General features: G+C 32.5%; 4 protein-coding genes and 1 non-coding gene across 7 annotated transcripts; 2 read left to right on the top strand and 3 right to left on the bottom strand.

Annotated features, from left to right (window-relative positions):
• Positions 1-2,209: 2,209 nt before the first annotated feature.
• Positions 2,210-3,721, bottom strand: LOC110668190 (uncharacterized). The gene is made up of 2 exons (XM_021829341.2): positions 2,927-3,721; positions 2,210-2,438 (listed from the first exon to the last, which is right to left on the bottom strand). Exons 1-2 carry the CDS (start codon positions 3,429-3,431, stop codon positions 2,368-2,370), a joined length of 576 nt encoding a protein of 191 aa, XP_021685033.1. The 5' UTR covers positions 3,432-3,721; the 3' UTR covers positions 2,210-2,367.
• A 1,503-nt stretch (positions 3,722-5,224) lies between these two features.
• LOC110668321 (uncharacterized) lies at positions 5,225-6,197 on the bottom strand. Of its 2 annotated transcripts, XM_021829517.2 has the most exons (2): positions 5,802-6,197; positions 5,225-5,696 (listed from the first exon to the last, which is right to left on the bottom strand). In XM_021829517.2, the coding sequence occupies exons 1-2, from the start codon at positions 6,052-6,054 to the stop codon at positions 5,554-5,556; spliced, it is 396 nt and encodes a 131-aa protein (XP_021685209.1). In that variant the 5' UTR covers positions 6,055-6,197; the 3' UTR covers positions 5,225-5,553. The 2 variants fall into 2 exon arrangements, with proteins under 2 accessions (XP_021685209.1, XP_021685208.1); XM_021829516.2 differs by having other exon boundaries at positions 5,225-6,197.
• A 3,283-nt stretch (positions 6,198-9,480) lies between these two features.
• LOC110668220 (probable serine/threonine-protein kinase At1g54610) lies at positions 9,481-15,633 on the top strand. 2 transcript variants are annotated; one of them, XM_058128405.1, is made up of 9 exons: positions 9,500-9,779; positions 10,116-10,650; positions 11,477-11,761; positions 11,899-12,216; positions 12,810-13,037; positions 13,585-13,685; positions 14,103-14,196; positions 14,431-14,895; positions 15,100-15,633. In XM_058128405.1, the coding sequence occupies exons 2-9, from the start codon at positions 10,171-10,173 to the stop codon at positions 15,310-15,312; spliced, it is 2,184 nt and encodes a 727-aa protein (XP_057984388.1). In that variant the 5' UTR covers positions 9,500-9,779; positions 10,116-10,170; the 3' UTR covers positions 15,313-15,633. The 2 variants fall into 2 exon arrangements, with proteins under 2 accessions (XP_021685064.2, XP_057984388.1); XM_021829372.2 differs by having other exon boundaries at positions 9,481-10,650.
• A 977-nt stretch (positions 15,634-16,610) lies between these two features.
• TRNAG-GCC (transfer RNA glycine (anticodon GCC)) lies at positions 16,611-16,681 on the bottom strand. The gene has a single exon. It is a non-coding gene; the product is annotated as a tRNA-Gly (tRNA).
• Positions 16,682-20,958: 4,277 nt separating this feature from the next.
• Positions 20,959-22,281, top strand: LOC110668306 (transcription factor bHLH162-like). The gene is made up of 3 exons (XM_021829499.2): positions 20,959-21,178; positions 21,553-21,894; positions 21,996-22,281. Exons 1-3 carry the CDS (start codon positions 20,990-20,992, stop codon positions 22,137-22,139), a joined length of 675 nt encoding a protein of 224 aa, XP_021685191.2. The 5' UTR covers positions 20,959-20,989; the 3' UTR covers positions 22,140-22,281.
• Positions 22,282-22,890: the final 609 nt, after the last annotated feature.

Genomic DNA, 22,890 nt, shown 5'->3' with positions numbered 1-22,890 from the left:
CCTTATTAATTAATTTATAAAATTTGATATATAGGCATATATAATTACAATCTGAATCACTACTTATAATAAAATTAATACTATGCTTTCATGTCTATAATAATTCTCTCAAACATAGTGTGTCTTATCACAATACTTAACAAATAGCTCTTTCAATGAAATAATAACTTTTTTTAAAAAAAAGGAAAAAAGAGACTTAAAAGACAATGATCACCAAATCACCGGTTACCAAGGCGTAATCTGTGGGGAGAGAAGGACCACTTCTAATAGAGGGGCAAGTAAAGAAAACTATGGGCATATTTTGGCCTCATTAGACGCATAATTAATTTTATTTTTAAAAGATAAAATATGTGAGTATTTTTACTGTACATTAAACATAGATATGTTAAGTCAATTGCGAAATTCAAATATAAAACCTGTCAAATCGAATGAATCAATTTCTTAAAGCAAATGCATATTATTTTTATCTATCATGTTTCACTTTCTTTCTCCTCTTTTATGTTCTCTTTTTTTACTATGCCGAACCATAGCAGGCCCCCAAGCTCACGACAAAGACAAAATGGTCATTTTGTCCACCAATCTCTAGCGCTGGGTTTTGGCTCATTGGTCACCTTTCATCCCTCTAGGCATTTAGCATGTGAAAGTAGGCTTCCCAAAGGGCCGGTTTGGGTCCAGAATCAGCCGATCAAATTCGGGATTACAACGGATTAATATTTCTCGCCAAGAAAAAATGACCATACCCACTTAAAATCAATGATAGAAATAGATCACACATCAAAATTATGACAATTTTAAAGAAATTTTTATTTTTATATAACTCAATATATACACTCATTTACAATTGATGTGGAATCCTGAAGGACTATCTCAAATGGACACGCTCTACGCAAAAGAGGATCTCAACCATTTAAGTTAAACCATAGGTGTATGGAAAAATAAAATAATTGATGATTCCTATAAGGAGAATAGTTTCAAATTAATGAAAGAAGTCACCGACGCTAAGGAGGTACGTGAAACGAAAGCCATTGAGCCCCACTAATGTTTAAGTAAATTAAAATATGGTCTCTTCTGCATCTCTTGTCTTAACTTAAAAGATTATGACTTTATACAACTGGGGGAGTTTCTATCTCCATATAAATAAATTGGGATAAGTAAATTAATGGAAAGTGAAGGAATTAAGAGTGTTAACGAAAATAATAGTCAATTAAATAAGTTAAATTTATTTGAAATTATATATAATAATTCAATGAGTAATCCAAAATTACTCGAGGCTCAAGTTATAACGATAGTGGACTCCAGAGTTGATTCGTCAGTATCGGCTTGGCCCAGCTGGTTAGGCTTTTCCGCTTCAGATTGGTCCCTTAAATTTATAAGCTGTATGATGGTTCTGGATTCTGTTGATATGCAAATATCTTGTTATTAAACTTTAATATGAAAGTTTTCTGCTTATTGTTGCATTAATTAGAAGGTTGTTCTAGATTGCTCAACTATAATCATAATTGCTTAAGGTCACAATATTAGTTGTTCTAATAGCCGATAACTGTTTTAATAGTTATCTGTTGTTTTATTAGCTGTTAGCTGTTTGTACAGTGATTTAAAATAGAAGTGTTCGATAAAGAATAATTGTATCATCTTATTTACCCTAATCAAAATGCTCTCTTAACCTCTGAATACTACTATAAACACTACATCATTTGAACTCTGACGTCTTACACTACAAGATAAACATTCGACTGAGCTAGTGACTCAATGGTAAGATGATGGATGCATGTGCTTGATTAATATCCAGGTTGGATGAACTTGACAAAGAACTTGTGGTTGAAGGTGAAAATAAGCTTACTAATACAGTTGAAAGTGATGAAGATAAGCAAACTAATGCAGCCTCAAGTGATAGCAGTAGTCATGAATATAATCAAAATAAAGCTAATTTTAATCATTTTGCATCTTTGATTCTCTGTTCCATTGCTTTTCCAAAAATGGTTGTAAATTCTTTTTTTTTTCATAATTTTTATCTCATCGTTAGATAGATAATGGAGACTCAAATTCGAAATTTCACACTGAACATTTTATGGGTGTTTTTTCTGTAAATAGTCATTCAGGCTTATCCAGTTAGCCAATAGTTTCTTCTTCTTCTTTTTTTTTTTCTTCCTATTAACCTAGAACTTTTGGAATGGCAAAAATCACAACATTCATGAACTGCAATTTCCTCTGTTCCTAAATGACTTACGAGACTGTTATTATCTTCTCACCAGGGTTGTTCTAATTGCTCCCTGGCAGGTTACAGGCAGCTTATGGACACTAGTTACTCAGGCATGCTACTTGCAGAATGCCACACAAACGTCCCATTTATGTAGACTGTCCTCTCCTTCAGCTTCCACATAATGCAATTGCAAGCATATGGTACTGACAAATTGTAGAAGAGCCCTCCTTATATAATCCTGGCAATTTGTACAATAAGATGGGGAAAAAATAAAGAAAAAATGAATATAGTGAAGAAGAGTTAATAGGGCAATATATCAATTTCCAATGCTTAATTAGAACCCAAACCTTCTTTTTTTTTTTTTACTTTTTTGTTCTCCTGTCATTCAGTTCCAATGCTCAGTTCAACAAGAAAGCAGCTCATGAAAATGCACTTAATAATTAGTTTCCATGACAAAAAATTCTGTATTGAAAAATTGAAAAAAAAACTGCCCACCAAATTAATTAGAAAGAACATATTACAGTAGAATTAGTAAAGTAACCAGTAATACTGTTACACATACCCTTTAGCTTTCCCAGTTCTTATCCCTCATTCAAACCCCATAAAACAAAAAGAAAATTATCAAACACTTCCTCAGAGACAAGGGGAAATTTTCCCCAAATCCATTCCCATCTGCCCTAAACAACTAACCCACCTAATGGAAACAAGAAACCCTTCAATTATTACCTTCGGAATTCCTTCTAAACAGAGCAAAGTAGCCCAGAACAGCACAAACAGCAGCCACAACATTCCCTTCCTTTAACAAAATCTTGAATACAAACCCAACAATATCTCTAGTGATCTTCCTTCCCTCAATCACCAACGCCCTCCTTGGCTTTCCAAAGAAAGTCAATAAGACCAGAACTGTGATCCATATAACCAAGGTGGCTGGCACAGCCACTGCAAGAGCTGCAACCATTGAAAGGAGACCAAAAACAGCCCCTAGAAGAACTGATGCATACAAGGCAGGCCACCCAGAAGAAGCTGCAGAAGTGACTTGTGCTTGTTCTTTGTACCAAGAAAGTACAGATTTTAGGAAATTCCATGAGGATGATAAGAGGATTGCATATACTAACACAAAAAGACAAACCCATGTTGTCCTTTTGCTCATAATTGTAAGGAATAAATGGTATGTTGATGATGGCTGCTGCTTTGCAGTTGGTGGTGCAGTATCATCTTCTTGGTTTTCCATGTTCCTGTTGTAAAACTATATACCCTTCAAACAAAGCTTTGATTTTTCTCTATTGACGCTTGGATTCCGTCTTTATCGGTTTCTGGACTTTGGGTTGATTTCGTTAATTTCTGAGTACCCAACTGTGTCGAGTCCTGAGATGAGAAAGGTAAAGCTGACAGAATTATTACCACGGTCTATAGGATCAAAAGCACTTGCAGTTGTAGCGCGTGTAATCACTGTCACACCATAGAGTGACTAGAAATTTTGGAATCAAATCATTTGATTTGGAATATGAACTCGCTAGGGATGCGAGTGACAGTCTATTTGTTTTCTTAGATTGAATCATGTTGCCTGTCAGAATAACCAGCTATATTTGGGCTTTGATTTTGGAGCTTATGCTAATGGCTTTGGACCAAACTCCAATTTGGGCATTTGGGTAGCGAGCCAATCTGGTCTGGTTTTGAGTTAAAATCATCAACTTTGATACTTAAAGTCAAGGGCTCAAAATTGAATTGTAATGCTCCAATTTTCTATTTTAATTTTAATTCAATTCTATTTAGTCTAAAAAATTTATTTGAATCAAACCAATTTGACTTTATTTTAATTTGATTTCAATTTAATTTAAAATATAAAAGAAAATAATCTAATTTTGATGTGATCTCAAATTTGAATTGTACTGTGACAGAGAATATTTGGGGACACTGCTTTGCCTCTTTTGCATACCCTCAAGGGCAGTTTTCTTAAGAGAGTTGCCAAGCTCTAAATTTGCACCAAGCAGAATCTTCAAAGTTCCTTTCCATGGCAACCTGGCTACTTTTCCCCTGTAGTGTTTTTTCTTTCCCCTCTTTATGAATCTTTCAGCATCCATGCAAAATGGTCTAAAATTTAACAAAATTAAAGTGGAGATTAGCAGCAATTAATAAATATAGAATGGTGCTTCTAGAAATGTGTTCTGCCAGACCAGAATGGAGATAAGTCAACTAAATTGAAAAAAAATAAGGAATTTGGAGATAAGCTTGAAACTTTGAACCTTCTATGTGGGGATGGTGGACAAGTTAACTAAATTGAAAAAAACGTAAGGAAGTTCAACAAATAGTTAAAAATCAATATGGCTTACCACTTGGATTAGTAATTTAACCTTGAATTATCATTTCTTCCAAGGCAACTTTCATAAGCAAAGCTGCAATTGTTTTCTTCTTCTTAGCACCAAAAAATTACCAATGGAATTCAATGGGAACATCACATCTCTTACTGCTAGTAGTTCAGAAGTTCCAGTCAGCTAACGAGCTAAAGCTTTGAATGTATATTTGGAAGTTGAAGACTTTATGACACTAACAATTAATACCCAAGAACAACAATCTGCAACATTTAACTTTAATTTTCTTATAAATTGCAAATATTAGGTATCCTACTATTTTTCACTATTTCATGCGAGTTTAGCAGAAGGTAAATAAATAGCTAGCATTAGGTGTCCTATTTTCATCATCTCATGCTAGTACAGAAGGTAATTTTTCCTTCCCTTTAAATTATTAGTTAGAACCTCCACATTATAACTGTTCTCTCTTTATACAGCATTTTACTTGAAAAACTTGAAATGGTACCCATAAAAAGGACTTTCCAACCTCCAAACCATTGGATTGAAAAATGGCGAAGCCAATCCATTTTTCTTTTGTACAATTGGCTCCGGCTGTAACTCGAACCCCAAACCTTACAGCTTTGGAGAAGATCCAGCACTAATAAATTAAAACTCATTGGTAACATTATTTTAAATACATTTTCGCTGATTCTAAGGCTCTTATTAGCTCAAGATCTGTTCCAAAATGTAAAATTTATTGTAATACAATTAAGTACTCTTACACAAGGTTTTGAAACAAAACTGATAACAAGAAATCCCTAGAATTTTTCTCCTGCTATGATCCATAACAGTAATCCAAACCAAGTGAAAATATGGATGGAAAAATCTACAGTGGCAATCAGCAAAATTTCCCACATTGAGATGCTTCTTGCAAGAACTGAGAAAATTCTTAATTAATTTAATCCCATTTGAACTTAAAAGCTGTGATCCACACCTACATTCATCAGTGACAGCTCTCAAAATCCAATGTTGCTCCAAATGATTTAGTTCCAGTTCTTCTTCAGACTAATCATACTTTTCCCTCCAAGTATACACCAGAAAGAACACCCAAGAAAGTGCCAGCAAAAGATCTCCAATCACCTGCTTTGGCCAATGCCAAGCCAAATCCTCAAGCCTCCGCTCAAAGTAAAACCTCCAAAGAGCCATTGCTACATGGAGAAGCACACACCCTTTAGCAAAAAAGCTTTGAAACTCTTTATCCTTCACAAATGCTACCATGAACACTAAAAACCCAATTACAAACAGAAGCAAACCCGCAAAGGAATTGGATATTTGGATCAGTAATTGATCATGTGGGGTTGAACCTAAAAGCTTTTGAGCTGTCTCAGTGCCATGACCAAGAACAGAGATGTCCTTAAGATAGAACATTATTGAGGAGCCACATGCTATTGCAACTGTAGAATGCAGAATACAGATGATAGTAAACATAGAGGAAACCATCAATACAAAGGATACGCAAACCCTAGCGCAGTTGTTTCTATCTTCCTTATATATGGATAGATTCATCACAAAAACCCCATAACAGCATAAGCCAAAGAACCCATGAAAAATTAAACCTTAAAAACTCAAGTAATTTGATAATCAATATTGGTGAAAACTAAGAATTAAACCTTAAAAACACAGAAGAGAACGATCAGAGAAGAAGAGAAACGAACCCTTTAATGAACAATTGAAGGACTGTTTCTCATCCTGAAAAGGCCATAAAATTGAATGGATTTATAGTGGAATTCTTGTGTTGAGATCTGCTATGAGATTGAGAGTTTCAATGTGGATGCATAGAGAGTCTGATCTGTAATTGGAAATGATCACCGAAGGAGCTGTGAGGACAAATTGGCGGGGTTATTGAGATGTGTGCTGTCCCGTGGCAGCTGGATTTGGCGCTTTGCTCTCTGATTTTGTCTGCTTATTGGTGTGGCAATGAAGCACTGTTAGCGCTCCAAAAAACGTTATTCTCGCTCCATTGCTTCCTGCTAAGAATAGGATAATAGTAATTCGATTAACAATTTCTGGTGTGGGAATAGCAAAAAAAGTATTATAATTATATATTATCAACACTTAATAAGATTATTTTAGACGGTAAGAATGATAACTCATTTTCTTATTAATCAGGTCCCATTTTACCAGAGAGTTTTTTAATATTATTTAAAAAATTTTAATATGCATTATAATAATATGAAATAATACGTCATTAAAATCGTTCAAATAAAAAGTTCTTTTTTTATCAAGTAGAAATATACACACTCAAGATCAGTTATGTAAATAAATTATATCTCAAAATTATGATAATTTTAAAGAAATTCTTGTTTTCATATAACCTAATACACACGTATTCATAATTGGTGTGGGATCCTAAATTAGCATGCCCTATGTAAAGGAGAATTTCAACAATTTAGGCCACATCAGGGCTCACTATCCTAGCTCTATGGCCGTCTTTTTTTGTTTTTTTTGTCAAATAGATATGGATATGTACACCCAAAATCAATGATGTAAATAGACCATATATCAAAATATGATAATTTTGAGGAATCTTTATGCTCATATAATTCAACATACACTTATTAACAATTGACCTAAATAGAAAATTTAATCTCAATTATAATGGTAATCTTTAAATTTTATAGAGACATACAATGTGTGACAAAATGATAACTATAAATTAGTGGTGGAATTGATGTCCATATGAAATCTTGGATTGAAAGTTTTATGATAACACAAGACAAATTTAGGTAGGTAAAAAAAGATGAAAGGTAAACATTTGAGTTTAGACTTGATAAAGGCTTCAATCTTAAGAAATTGATTTTCATATCTTAGTAAAGATTTTGCCTTTTTTTAAACTTTGGTGTGCTCTCCACTACCCAAATTTCTTGAAAGAATTTTTATATGAATATTAGATTATAAACTAATAACACTTATTATATTTAGTTTAGTATTACAAAAGTGATCTTCAGAACTATGAAATTTCAAATTTGAATTTTAATATACTTAATTATATAAAAAAAAAAGTTTATGTTAGTGTTCAAATCCCATCAATGTAATCTATATTTTCAATAGTAAAAATAACATTTAACTTGAATTATCAAGATTGTGAAATTCATAATGTAGCTAGACAGGAGAAATTAATGACTTGTTTGGCATTATTGTTAGAGTTGCAATTAAATTTTTTTTAATATATTAATTAATGAGTATTGAAAAATAATTTAAAATTAAATTTAATAAATTTTAATTATAAAAATATTAAAATAATATTTTGTAAATTATTTTTTTAATTATATTTAAAATAATATTAAAAATAAAATAATTTTAATCCCCTAAATTCAATGCCAAACAGCTATTAGGGATTAGTTTCCTTTGCATATATTTTAATAATAAATCTTAATTAATGGATGTCCATGACAAACTGATCAGAAGGTATTCAAAAGATTTGATGATGAATTATTAAGATAATAATGACCTATTTCAACTTTCCACCTGCCATATTCATTTGTATACCCATAAGTGGGGAGAAAAGGCCATAAGCATTTTAGCAGAAAATGCTTTTGATTTTTTTGCTTGATTTTCATTAATTAAGTGATTAGCTATCTTTTGATTGTAATATACTCATTCAGTAAGTTCTTAATTTTGACCATTTTAACTAATTTTCCTTTTCATTTCTTTTCCTGCTTGAAAGTGAAATCAACTTTCTAGTTTTGCTTTCTAATTAATTTTTTCTTTTCTAATTTCAATTTGGACATTTTATTTTAAAGGATAAGTTATTTTTATGTTGATAGAGGAAAAAAATTAACTGGAAAATAAATAATATTTATTTTTCTTTTTTAATATTAAATTTTTTTAAAACAATTTATTCTTTAAATAAAGCAAATTTTTTATATAGTTTTTGTAATTTATTTTTTTTATGATTATTATTTACTGAAACTTTTTTCTTTAAAATGATTATTATTACATATAAACTTATTTTGTGATTGAAATTACAATATCTTCTAAAATTTATTATTAAGAAGTATTATCAAGTTACACGCACCGTTTTGAATATTTCTTCTAAGTCTACAATCCCAATTCCAAGGCCTTGTTTGGATATGGAAAAAAAGTATAGAAACTCCCATATATATTTCCTTAATTTAAGCCATTTTCATAAGACGGTCACCAAAAATTATCAAAATATGTGTCCTTTTCTTAATGAATCACAATAATTATTTAACTTTAAGCTCAATTTGTAGATGTCGACCCAAACATCTTTTTTTGAACTGAAATGGTCAATATTTAGACACTATCATAGGGATGAATATGAATGAAATAGTGGATAGATCTAGCCATTTGTTTGGTTCGGGTCAATTTTAAGCTGAAATCAGAGTAATTTAAGGTTTAGAAGGAGATGAACTAAAATTGAATCTACCCCATTCAAAAGAAATATTCAAAACCATAATTAGAGAGGAAGAATAATTTAAGAAGAAAAAAAAATCATTTTAAAGATAATTTAAGATTAGGTTCGGTAAGTTCAATAGAATTTCAATTTGCGATGATTTTAATTCTTAAGTGGTTTGATCTAAATAGAGCCTTTTTAATATGCTAATTTATCGATTCTGATTTAGGGTTGAAAAGAAAAACTTAAAAATCGACTCCTTTATAAGTATGAGAGTCAATTTGAGCTTATAAACCATTGAACAAGGCCATGTATCTTAACTAGAGTCGAATTTAGTCCGATTCAAACCGAAACCGGCCCCCCATTAGGTATAATAGTGAGTGAATTCGTTTTGATTGATTAGGTGAACCCCTCGACGGTAAAAATTAATTATATTTATATTTTAAAGATAATAAATATAAATTAAAAATAAAAAATTTAGAAAAATAAAAAGACAGAAAAGACATCGCTGTAGCTCGTATGTGTCAAAATCATGTCCGTTAAATGTAGCATTCAAAAGACGAAACGAGCAAACAATTTAGACTGGATTTACTTTTTGAACCCAAAACCGGCTTCTAACTGCTTTCAGCTTTCTCTTTCTTTTCCTCCATTTCTACGTCTTCACAGAATTGGAAAAGAGCAAAATTTTTTTAGAAAGAAGCTGAGAGTGGTCGATTCTTTTGACTAAGCACAGCCGGCTAAAGCCGTCTTTATATAATATATATATATATATATGTGTGTGTGTGTAATGTATTATCCGTGTGCCGTGTTAGTGTTATACGCGTTGAACAGCCAATTAAACTATACCCCAGAAAAAAAAATCCGATCTTTCTTGGTAATGATCTTTCTCTCTTTCTCAATTTCAATCCGTAGAGGTTTTAAGGTACTTGTCATCCATTGATTTGTAATGGCTCTTTTTCTTTTTTGATTTCGATATCTATTAGTTTACTCGTAATTGAAACTTGGGTACTGGGTGGTGACTTTGAATTTCTGGTCCTCATAGTCAATTTTTCTAAAAGTTTAATTCACGGGTCTTCAATTTGGATTATTTGATCATCTGTGTGTTCATAAACTGGTTGAGATAAGTTTATGGCTTATATTAATGGAGGTGGCAGAAGGAGTTCTGGTTGAGCTTATGTTTAACTTTTGGTATTGAATTTTGATTTTGAAGGAAATATCAGATATATAGGATACTTTTTGGATTTTGTTTTTCGGAGTGCAGCAACATGGGTTGCATTTCTTCTAAGGATAGTAGGCCAAACAGCCCAAAAGAGAGGCTATCACGTAAAGGATCATTGGACAGGCGTGTTGCTCATGTTAATTCATCTAGAAGGGATGATGGGATTCGGTCAAAGTCTAAATCAGATAGCGGAGATGTTAAGGTTGTGCTAATTGATAAGAAAACAAATGGTTCGAATAGGTTACATGATGATCAGATAGAGAAAAAGCAAATAGAGAATCAGATCGAGAAAAAGAATGTAGAGAATTGTGAAGTTGCTGTTATAAGGCATCCTCAGATTGAGAGAACGAAGACAGAGAAGTGTGATGTTTCAGTTTGTAGTCATCCGGGTTGGGGAAGGGTGCCAAAGAGTTTGGAAGCAGAGCAGGTTGCGGCAGGATGGCCATCTTGGCTTGCCTCAGCAGCTGGAGAAGCTATCAGGGGATGGCTGCCTCGACGTGCTAATACATTTGAGAAATTAGATAGAGTACGTTCCCTTCTTTAATTGATGCCTAATTTATGCCTACTTCAATATGTGATCAGTGCTGTAAATCATTTTTTTGCTTATTTATTTGCAAATAAATCTGCTGTCTAGATTCTGTTAAAATAGTCTTTGATATAAATAAAATCTTGTGTTTTTGAGATAGGATTCATAATGTTATTCTTCTTTTCTTCTTAGGGGCAATCCCTTTGAGCTATTTGAAAGATATCCAACTTGAGTTAGGAGGGTATAAATTATTTTTGTTTAATACTCTTCAGTTGGAGTTCTTTATTTCATCTACTCTCTCTCTCTCTCTCTCTTTCTCTCTGAATAGAGAAACTGTAATAAATTGAACACTTATACACGTTTGGAATATTAAGTGTTCAACAGATAAAAGGGCTTGAATATATGCTTTTACTTTGCCACTTCAAAAAAAGAATTTTGCGATAGCTCAACAGTCAACAATGAGCGATTTATGATATGTCTAATGCTTTATGAGATCATTTCACTGTATCACACACAAATACCTGCATAATAATACCTAAGCATGAAATTCATTGATGCATCTATATTCCCAGTATGCCATCTCCTCTGAACCCCCTTTGTCATACAGATTGGCATTAAATTTTCAGTTTGATGTTCAATTGTTTGGAGAATGCAGAATAGGTTGTATAAAATTTATTCCACATTTGAGCTAACATTTTGTGAAATCCCACACTTTGGATTTGGGAAGTGATTTTCTTCTGTATGTGTCACTGTACGTACTGTATGTTGATTTCCTCACCTTTTATTTTTTTTTTATTTCTGTCGGAATGGCATCTTATTCTTGCAGATTGGCCAAGGAACTTACAGTAATGTTTACAAGGCCCGTGATGTCACTCATGATAAAATTGTAGCTATAAAAAAGGTTCGGTTTGATAATAGTGATCCAGAAAGCATCAAATTTATGGCCCGTGAAATTCATATTTTGCGTAGGCTGGATCATCCCAATATAATTAAATTGGAAGGCTTGATAACATCTCAGACATCTTCAAGTTTGTACCTTGTCTTCGAATACATGGAACATGATCTTACTGGACTTGCCTCACTTCCTGGCATCAAGTTCACAGAACCACAGGTACTCTTGTCATGTTTTATATTATTCTCTCAGGCTTCTGTATGATTTTGAATCAGATATACGTTTGGATGCAATTCTTATTTGGTTGATAAGCATCTGTGTCTTAAATCCTTATGTTATGCTCATGTTTCTGTTAGATCAAATGCTACATGCAGCAACTTTTAAGTGGACTTGATCATTGCCATAGTCACGGTTTTCTGCATCGTGATATAAAGGGTTCTAATCTTCTTATTGATGACAATGGCATCTTGAAAATTGCGGATTTTGGCTTAGCAAGTTTCTTTGATCCTAAAGGTAGTGCTCAATTGACAAGCCGTGTGGTGACCCTTTGGTATCGAGCACCAGAACTTTTACTTGGAGCCTCTTGCTATGGAGTTGCTGTAGATTTATGGAGTACTGGTTGCATTCTTGGGGAACTGTACGCTGGCAAACCTATTTTGCCAGGAAGAACTGAGGTATCTGTTTGTAATTCTGTATTCTTTTTATTGATGCTGTTTACTACCTGTTGGATGTAATTGCTGTCATGGTATGAGTTCCAATGAAAATTCTAATAATTGCAGATAAGATTCCTGCCTTACACGCATTGGAAAACAAACAGAATAAATAGAGGGGTGGATGGTGGGTTTCATAAAAAAAACTAGAATTATATAAAATGTAAGATGGGTTTAGTTTCAGTACTCAACTTATTCTTTTCATTCCTTATCATAAGAGATATTCAATAGTGAGAGTTTTTGAATATTTAAAATGCTGTTTCTGGAAATTTTCTTCACAATGAACCTACTTCTTCAGATGGGAGCCTGATATGCTTCTATGCAGGTTCCAGGCATTGTTAACTTATGGTTTAGGCTGATCTTCCCCAAGAGTCACATCAACGGGAAGGTTTGGCACCTCAATGTCGGCTCTTCGCCACCTGAGGCTGTAGTGTTCTAAGAAATTATAAATTACATGCTTGGGCTGTGTGCTTATTTCTATGTTGTATATTGTGAAATGCTATAAATTTTAGGCAAAAGTTCAATATGTTACTATAATTTAAATTGTTGTCTTGTAGGTTGAGCAACTGCATAAGATTTTTAAGCTCTGTGGTTCACCTTCTGAGGATTATTGGAGAAAACTGAAGCTACCTCATTCATCTGTAATCAAGCCTCAACGACCATATAGACGATGTGTTGCAGAAACATTTAAAGATTTACCCGCTTCTGCAGTTGGACTTATGGAGACCTTGCTTTCCATGGATCCAGCCAACCGTGGAACTGCAGCTTTTGCTCTTAGGGACAAGGTATGCACAACTTGATATTTGGAATTCAATAAATATTTGTTGAGTCTTTGAGGAGGATCTGTTGTCCTCCACACTGTACTTTCTTTTGGTCTTTCTCAATAAATTTTCTTCTTTTAGCAAAGAGAGAGAGAGAGAGAGAGCGAGAGAGAGAAGAAGAAGAAGAAGAAGAATGAGTTGTGTGTATTTTGAAGAAAATCACATTACTCACACATAACTTGCTTTCATTTTAGTTTCTGTTCTTACTCGAAACTGTGGTGGATGAGTTGCTCAAGAGGCATGTGTTTATGCAATTGTTTGTGCATCCTTTTGTTTGTTACTGGACTTTGTCTGCAGAAATTGTTTTGCACTATCAGTTGTCAATTTAATCTCTGAGCTATTATTCCCTTTGTAATCCTGTGGGGAAATATAACTCTCTAGTTTAATTTCTCATGATTTTCTTGAGCATTGATTTGCTAATTTGCTTTCTGATGTTTGAATGAATAACTAATTGTACAGTTCCTCATTCTGTGGGATTTTGATTTTGACCCCTCTCTCCCCTCAAAAACAGTTCTTCAGATCAAAACCATTTGCTTGTGATCCTTCAAGTTTGCCCAAGTATCCTCCGAGCAAGGAGATTGATGCTAAATTGCGGGATGAAGAAGCTAGAAGGTACATCTTTTTGGTTGGTTGTCATTTCTTAACAATCAATATTCCTTTTTGTTTAGTTTTTGGAGTGGAAAATTAGCATTTTGCTTTAACTCATCACTAGAAGGAAGTATATTGTGTTGGTGGCAGAAACACAACATTAAAATCAATATTAGGGAGTGGGGAAATATTGAAAAACAAGTAGAATTCATGTGTTCTATCAAATACTCTTTTGTTTTATTTGACTGGTTTTCGTAGTCTGCAACTAAACATTTTGCCTTTGATTATATGCTTTGGTTGGTTCTATTTTGAGTTTACATGTGATGAAGTTGCTGATTTTGTCTTCTTGAGTTGCTACACAATTCTAGTTGCTCCAAAGGGAGATTCACTTTCTATGGAAGAAGTGGTATATACAGTTAACATCTTCATTAATTTTCATAGGCAAGGAGCAATTGGAGTGGGGGGGAATGGACCACGTGAATCTGGTGCTGTTCTAGCATGTAATACCAATTCCAAAATAGCAACATTGATGCAGGTAAATTCTGAAAAATGGTTTATATGTTCATTTTATCATGGATCCCAGTCCTGGTTAAACGAAGTGGCAATCTTGTAGATATCCATATTCTTTAAAATTTGCAACATAATCATGGATTATGTGCATGCATAAGGGGTATGCTAGTTTTTCTTTTTATCTTATTTCATATTGCTTCATTTTCTCTTTAATTTTAAGTTCTTTTCAACACAGTGACATTTTGCTTTATATTAACAGGAAAGACGACATTCCAATGCAAATAGCAGAGGTGAAATATTCAACTCTCACAAGGGGCAAACTGTTTCTGGTTTTCTGGTTGATCCTTCTAAACAAACTCAAGCTGCAAAAGAAGGGAGGAAAGATTTCCCAGAGAATCAACGCAAGAAGGTTTCTCATTCCGGGCCACTGGTCCAGGGGACAGGCTGGACAAAGGCTGGAAAGGATCTTGATAATCCTAATGTGGCATCAATCAGAACCAACCTATCAACCATATCTGGTTTAGTAGCAGCTAGAACTTCATTGGCTGATGATCAGCAGGGAAAGCCTAGTAGTTCACAGCCAGAAGCAGTGAAACAGGTAGGTGGGTTTCAGGGATCTTCAAATGGATTAGAGCCCACAACAAAGCAGAATCAAAAACATCAAGTGCGTAAGCCTGCAGATTCTCCTCAGGCAGATAGCGAAAAATCCAGAGAAGCAAGTCTGGTAAGTTACTTGACATCGTTCCAAAGAATGATTCCCGCTGCATATGCATGGCTGACCTGATTTTTGTTGATCTCCCATTAAATGAAAGTCCGATGATTCTCTGAGCGTGCAGCAACGCATTTCAGGGGTTTTTCAATTTATATCTAAGGACTGGACCTTCTTTAACCATATGATCATAACATTTTGTTCATGTTTCTCTCCCAGTGTGGTCGCGGGCCAAGGGGAAGCAAGATTTATGTCTCTGGTCCATTACTTGTTCCATCAAACAATGTGGAGCAAATGCTCAAAGATCATGATCGTAAGATTCAAGAATATGCTCGAAGACGACTGGACAAGACAAAACATGGGAAAATGACTATCCAGGCGAGGCAATCAACTGAGAATTTGATGTACATCTCTAAGAACTCAGGTGGATAAATCAACAATGAAACCTCGACTTCTCTTTGCAAGGAACCGGCTTGACCGTTGGGATAGCTAATTACCTCGTGGCGCACTGTACAGAGGGTGCATTTTCTTTAAAACCAACTATTTTAAATAATTATTTTGTAGTATATATAATGTATGCCTTAGTAATATATCTCTTAAATTTCTACACAAAAAATAGAAAAATCAAATCCAGGTCGATTTTGAAGCCTCTTTTTTTCTTTGGAACAATATCGAATGAAACATTTATGGAGGCAAGGTCTGTACCATTTTTATCCATACATCATAGCATAAAAGAAAAATCAATTAAAACCATTGAAGAGTTGGTAATGATGATATTTGAGGAAAATTTAGTGTTCAAGACAGATGGTATTGGTTAATCTTCTGCATTTGCAATGAATGAATGCATGGTTTCGGAAACACTACACTTCAGCCTTTTAATTGTATTCAGGAAGATATTAATTGGGATATTATATTATGAAGCTGTGATTTCTTGTAAAAATTTAAAATGACTTATTTAGTTGGATATAGGATTGTTTACAAGAAACGGCAATTCAATATTGTTTTGATTTATCAATTCAATATATTTCTCTTAAAAGTTATTTTCTTATTAGTTCTGCTGGGTATTGAATTTTTATATAAAATCACAGTTTATTATATGATACTGATTGATATTCTCAAGTCACAGTTGTTGTTGGATTCTGTGTTGCTTGAAATCAAAGAGAAAGTGAGGCCGGCAGCTAAAGGCAACTATTCCGACGCTCAACTTGAAGAAAGCTACGACAATTAATGTCACAAGAAAGAAAATATATAGAATGTAAAAAACATACCAGGATAGGTGTTTGGAACTTATTGAAAGCTGATGAGAGATTTTCAACGTGATAACGGGGATTTAGTTAATAAAGGTAAAGCCATATTCTATGAAACCTTGTTAGCTTGATTATCGACAATGATTATGCTTACTATCGACTTGCCCTATATCTATGTATTTCGGATAGAGCTCCCCTCTAACAAACAAAGCTCTATCCGAACGCTATCCTAATTGAACTGTCGATGTCAAGCTCAGATGATTTAGCCTGTCTACACTAGATTAAGTCAGGTATAAAGAGCCCGTCCCAGTGAAAATTTATTCGATTTTAGGGATGATACTATATTATTATATAATTTATTTTATTACATCTAATTAAATAGGATTTGTTTCTTAGTTTAAAAATGATTGTTATTTAAATGTGGATTTGATATTTCGGAACTCATCTAGAGTAACCAATTGAAGAAAAGAGCAAAAAGAAAATTGCACCAGCCGGGAATCGAACCCGGGTCTGTACCGTGGCAGGGTACTATTCTACCACTAGACCACTGGTGCTGTGATTTTCATCTTCTAAGATTTTATTTAAATATAATCTTTCACACCCGATAAAGCTGTTCAACAACAAACGTGGAACAAGCGAAATTTTGGGTTCTTTGGGATATATCTGAGCTAGAGAGGCGGCAAAATTTCATCAAAAGTTGGATGTTCTCGATTACCAAAGTTCTGGTAATGCCTACCTGCAGCCGCAGAATACCCCAGAGAGATTAACAAACTCCGTTATCAAAGGTCTGCTCTGCCCCTCCATTGGCTGTAGTTACGTTAATCCTGGAATCCATGGAATCAATCCAAACTTGGTAGTTAACCCCATTATTAAGCTTCATCTCCTCAAACTACGCATCATCTTCCTCTCCCCAAAAACCTGCTTCATCCTGTGCATTGGGTGTGAGTTTACATCAAAACCAACATGGTTATCATTAACACAATTGAATTCTTGATTCATAAATGTATCAAATTCAACCCCCAAAACATGGTTATCAGGGTTACCACCATTTGTGAGGTTAAAGAGACCCAATAATGAGATGAGCTAGCACCTTGTGTGCCAGTGGAAGGAAAGACACAAAGGCAAATCCATGGCCAGGGAGGAGATTCTTGGTTTATGGTTCCATTTTTCTTTAGAAAATACTTCGTATTCTTTATTATTAAAATAATTTTTTTTTTTCCTGATGTTCAACAAGGCCGATCGAAGAGCATTGCAAGATATGACATCCCATCCCATGCTTAAATCCAAAGAGAACAACAAGTGTTATTAAGATATGAAATGACAATAAAATAAATTATTTAAGAAGAAGTTTGGTAAAATAAAACTGATAATCTTTAATAATAAAATTACCCACATGAAGAATTGACTTGAGAGTGGAGCATCCTATAGTATTGTCAACGAATATATCCACTCATTCTCATCTTTCCAGGCAATTTAATATTGGTGGGAGATTTCTTGGCATGGGGATCAAATCCTTTTCTATAAACCAGAAAACCAACAGGGAGATATACTAATAATAAAAATAAAAATAAAAAAAGTAACCTTATAATGGAAGTCAAGTCAAGTTTTTGTCAATTTGATGGCCGAAATTTGTACAGTGGGATTCCAATAAAAGAACCGACGAATCAATTTGGCTTAAAAAAAAAAAAGCAAAAAAGTGCCATTACCAAAACTGTGTCTAATTGCCACATACCCCATTTGCTGGATTTCTCTAGTGCTCCTGACAGCTTCCCACATTCTCATTCAGACTCAAAATCAGATAGAATTTAATTAAAATTTTTAATTATTTTCTTCATCCTCTTACATTAGACTGAAATTAAGCAGATCCAATTCAATTTCAATCGATATTTTTTTCTCTAAAAATAATTTTCAATTATTGAATATTAATGCAAACAAGATCAAACTGGAATCAATGCCAAAATGGAGAGGAGCTTGTGGTCCGATGCCAAGCTCACAACTCTAAAGACAAAAAATTTCTAATTTCAATATAGAATCATACTAAATCAAATCACGTTAGTTTACCTCAATTTAATAGCTCACATTAGTATTAATGACTAAATATTATTTTTATTTTAAAGTGTGAACGAGTCAGTAACTGATTATCCAATGTCGTCTCTTACGAGATACCATATCAGATTCAGTGGTAAATCATTTTTTTATGAAGTTAAATTAAACTGAAGATGTTAATTGGTGATTCTGAGTCTCGAGTCTAAAGAATTTATAACTATCATATTCAAAGAGCTAAAAAGTTGTAAAAAAAAAAAAAAAACTCTAACACTATGTTTAGATAGAGAGAAAATAAGAGAGGAAATAAAATTTGAGAGTAAAATAATTTAATTTTCTATCATTTTGTATTTGGATTGATAGAAAATTAAGAGAAAAGGAAAATTTGAGAGGAAAATAAAAAAATTTTTTATCCACTTCTACTTTGGAGAGAAAGTGTGAGGAAAATATAAAAAAATTATAAATATACCCTTATGTTTATATAAGTTTTTATTTCTTAACTTAAGGGTAAAATTATAATTTTACTATTTATAAAATAACTTTTCTTCTTATATTTTTCTTTCTCTCCCCAAACATAAAGGGGAAAATAAAAAATATATTTTCTCCTCATCATTATTAACTTTTTTATTTTTCTCTACTTATTTTCCTTCCTCCAATCCAAACATAATGTAAAACTCAATCGGTCTAATTTGGTTGATAAGAAAAGAAAAATCTCTTTCCCATGTCAATTTGGGTTCAATTTTATAAAAAAATATTTAAGAATTATCTATCTTAAATGTATTAAGTAAATGTGAGAGAATACATTGTTAAAATCACCTGAAAAAGAAATTTAATTTCGATGCACAAAAAATTAATTCGAAAATACTTTTTACCTTAAATGCTAAGGAAAGATTTAATCTATAGTGGTTGATCAGATGTTAAATTAAAGTGAGGCTTGATTGCATTTGCATTGTGTCAATCTAAAAAGATTTATTAAATGATATTCAGCATGTCAAAATTGAAAAACAAAATGAATGAAATACACGAGAGTTTGGTTAAAATGACCAACTACTAATAAGAATTTATGTTGGCTGATCATGTGGGGAAGGTCAATAGAAATGGCTACTGAAATATTTTAACTAGTTTTCCTTTTAAGGTAGAGATATCTTAACTATATATAATAAGCATGCTTATTGCCATGATTACAATTGAAGAAAAACAAAAATTAATGAACCTTTTAATATTATTGTAATGGATCATGGCATTAACTTGACTCAAGTCTATGTTATGCAGGTCAATGTTTTCTAATTAAACATACTTTGTCAATTAATAAATATAAACGTGTATCACTTACTTGATAGACTTAAGTTTGAGTTTTCACTCTTTTAACTCTGTTAATTTAATGAGAGAATTATCTTTTCAATTCTAAGAGCGAACAAAGAAAGTCCTTAATTATCACAACAATAGATTGATTTGTTGAAATTATTATAATTTATTTGCCACAATTTGAACTTCTTATTGGACATACTTGATATCTACTCCATAATTCCAACCTTTTTTATTTTTTTATTTCATGAATGAAAAGCGTTAGCCCATGTCATAATTCAATGAAAAACTTCACCAACTATATGACTTTAATTGAGTGTCTATGAGGAATGCTAGAAATTCAAATGTTAATAACTTCATCCTTTTTATTTATGAAATAAAAAAATGCAATTGATTTTATATTATAATATAAACAAGACTCTAACTTTCAATTCTTGTTATTAATATTTATATCATCATTCATATATTTTCAAATTTTTCTTGTATTGTAATTTGCCTTTTAAAGGCTTTTAAGGAAAATGACATCCCTTCTTTAAAAAAAAAAAAAATTGATATCTATGTTAAAAATAAAAGAAAATCTATTGTACTTATCTAAAGAATATATATATATATATATATATTATTTTCAAAAAATATATTTTTTTCACTTATTCCAATTAAGGTTTGAATTTGATAATTTAGAGTTATGAATAGATATAATAATAGATTGAATAATTTTAGGTATTTCATCCAACCAAGTCCTGTTTGGATGTATTTAGATGATATATAATCTAGGTTAGGATGAGTTCAAATTTATGAAATAATATGTGTCAAGTTTAAATTTTGTGTTGAGTATTGTTATTAAATTCATTTATGTAAATTAATAAATATTTTACAATAATAATTATAATTTTAAATATTATATTTTAGATAGATAAAATTTTAAAATATAATTTATTAGTAAAAATATATTTTTATATAAATTGTTAATTAAAATATGTAAAATTAAATAAATTTGGATAATATTTGAATAATGATAATTGAATTTAAAATGAGTATGAATAGTTTAGGTTGAGTTTAAATTAAATTAGAAAGGAATTTATATGTTGAATTACTAATTAAATTTAAATATAATAATTTTTGTGAGTATTTTAGCTGTTGTTATGTCATCCTAGCCCTCAAGACAATTCCAGGGAAAAGATTCTTGATTTCTTTCTAATAACAGTGAAAAGGAAAGACTTTCGTTGTTATCTTAAAAGTTAAATGGACGATTGTTTTTGTTGCCTAATGGAATCAAATTTCTCATTTTTAGAAAAGACTGAATAATAAAGATTAAAGACATGTCAAAGAAAACCACATAACAGTCCATAATGGTGGCTGATGAGTGATTGGTGACGTTCGTTACCTGACATCAGCTTGATAGTCTCACCCATTTCAAGCTTTTCTTTTCTTTTCTTCTTTTTGTGCTTTGTTCAGATGGGGTATTTATACAGCACCAATGATTCTTTACCATATTCACACATCTAGGTTTTCTTATGGGAGACGTGCTACTGAACTCAAGAGGGACAATAATGGAGATGAGTCACTCTTCTTCAAGAACTGTTATGCTTCATTCTACTTCTTCAAGAAAGACAGAAAGAAAGGTCATAGAGAAAAATAGAAGAACTCAAATGAAGACCCTCTTCTCCAACCTTAATTCTCTCCTCCCTAAACAAACGTCCAAGGTTTTCTCTCTCTCTCTCTTTCTCTCTCAGTCTCTCTGAACGTTATAATTTTCCTTTTTTTATTTATAGTTCTGGAAAAATGACTTCAATTTCATATTCATAAATCATAACCCTTATTTGTAATTAGCCTGGTGAATATATGATGAAGGCCACAACTTAGAATTTGAGAGAAATTCTTGTTTAACATGCCATGATTTGATTTTTTTGGTGTGCTTATATGACATCATAATTCAAGTTTCTCATGAATATTTTATGATTGCATGTGTTTTTCCTTTTCAATTTAGAGTTTTTCTTACTTGTTTCTTGAAGAAAATTGGAAATGAATTACAAATGCAATGATTCTTATGAAAGTTATTTGATTTTGGTCCCTGCAGGAAGCATTGTCACTTCCTGATCAGATAGATGAAGCTATAAACTACATAAAAAGTCTGGAGGCAAAGTTGAAGAAATCCAAGGAAAAGAAAGAAAGCTTATCAGGCAGAAAAAGACCGTTTTCTAATTGCACCAGTTCTTTTGAATCTACATCAACCTCAAGAGCACCTCAATTACAAATCCGAGAAATGGGCTCTTCTCTACAGATAGTTTTGATAAGTGGGCTAGATAATCAGTTCATTTTCTATGATATCATTCGCATTCTTCAAGATGAAGGTGTAGAGATTGCTAGTGCTAGTTTTTCAGTTTCTGGCAATTCAATTTTCCATGTAGTTCATGCACAGGTAATTAACTATGTATATATAATCATAAATACTAATTCGTTATTGTAAGGAATTCAATGATTGATTTGAATTTTTTTTTTTCTGGTTCTCTTTTTCTGCAGATGAGAGAATCTGATTTCAGTTTTGGAGCTGCAAAAGTAAGTGAGAGACTGAGCAGATTTATCAATGGATCAACAAGTGAAATAGAATCAGAACCAGAGCTATGGAACTTTAATGATCTTCATCCTGAGACATGGGCATTTTAAAAGATTTCCATTGTAGTTTTGAATCTGGATGGTACTTGAAATACGTTACATTTTATAGATAGATATGTATGATAACAGCAAAGAAGCCTTCTTGTTCTTTTAATAATATGGGCAACTATAGGATGCCAACTTTCCTATCAAACTATCTTTGAAAGTAATTCCTGATGAGTAACTTAAAGATTGAAGAGGAGAGGCTAAAGAAAGGGAAAATTCTCTTTGGCTACAATTGGAAACAGATAATTGTCATAGATGTTGTTATTTGCATTACTTTCTAGAAAAGAATTCAAGGAAAAGCAATGAACAAAAGTAGATACCACAAGGGAATGCTATGCTCCTCGTACCTACAAAGAAGATCTAGAAAGTAAAGAGGAGGATTTCAAATGGTTAAAGATTATGGAAGCCATAAGATAATAAACTCTGGCTCATGCTGGCAGTAGCTTATCAGCTGCTGCACGTTAGTAGACCGAAAAATAAAATGATGTAAGATAAATAAAAATTTAATTAAGCTATTGCCAAGTCAGTGGCTCAATCAGCTGTCGGATCAGTTGTCTAGTAAGCTGAAGTTGATTGGTTTGTTGAAATAGCTGTTAACATTCAGAAGGTAACATTCAAGAATCCTGACGAAATTTCTTTCATTCCCTTCTGATAATCCTCCATAAATTCCTATTTTCTCAATCCCATCCTAGTTAATGTTCTTCAATTCCCATCTTTCTCTTCTTTCTTCTGATCTCATGGATATTTTATGTGATTG

Source organism: Hevea brasiliensis, chromosome 10 (assembly GCF_030052815.1).
Source record: "Hevea brasiliensis isolate MT/VB/25A 57/8 chromosome 10, ASM3005281v1, whole genome shotgun sequence".
NCBI lineage: Eukaryota > Viridiplantae > Streptophyta > Magnoliopsida > Malpighiales > Euphorbiaceae > Hevea > Hevea brasiliensis.
This window is presented reverse-complemented; position numbering and strand designations above follow the sequence as displayed.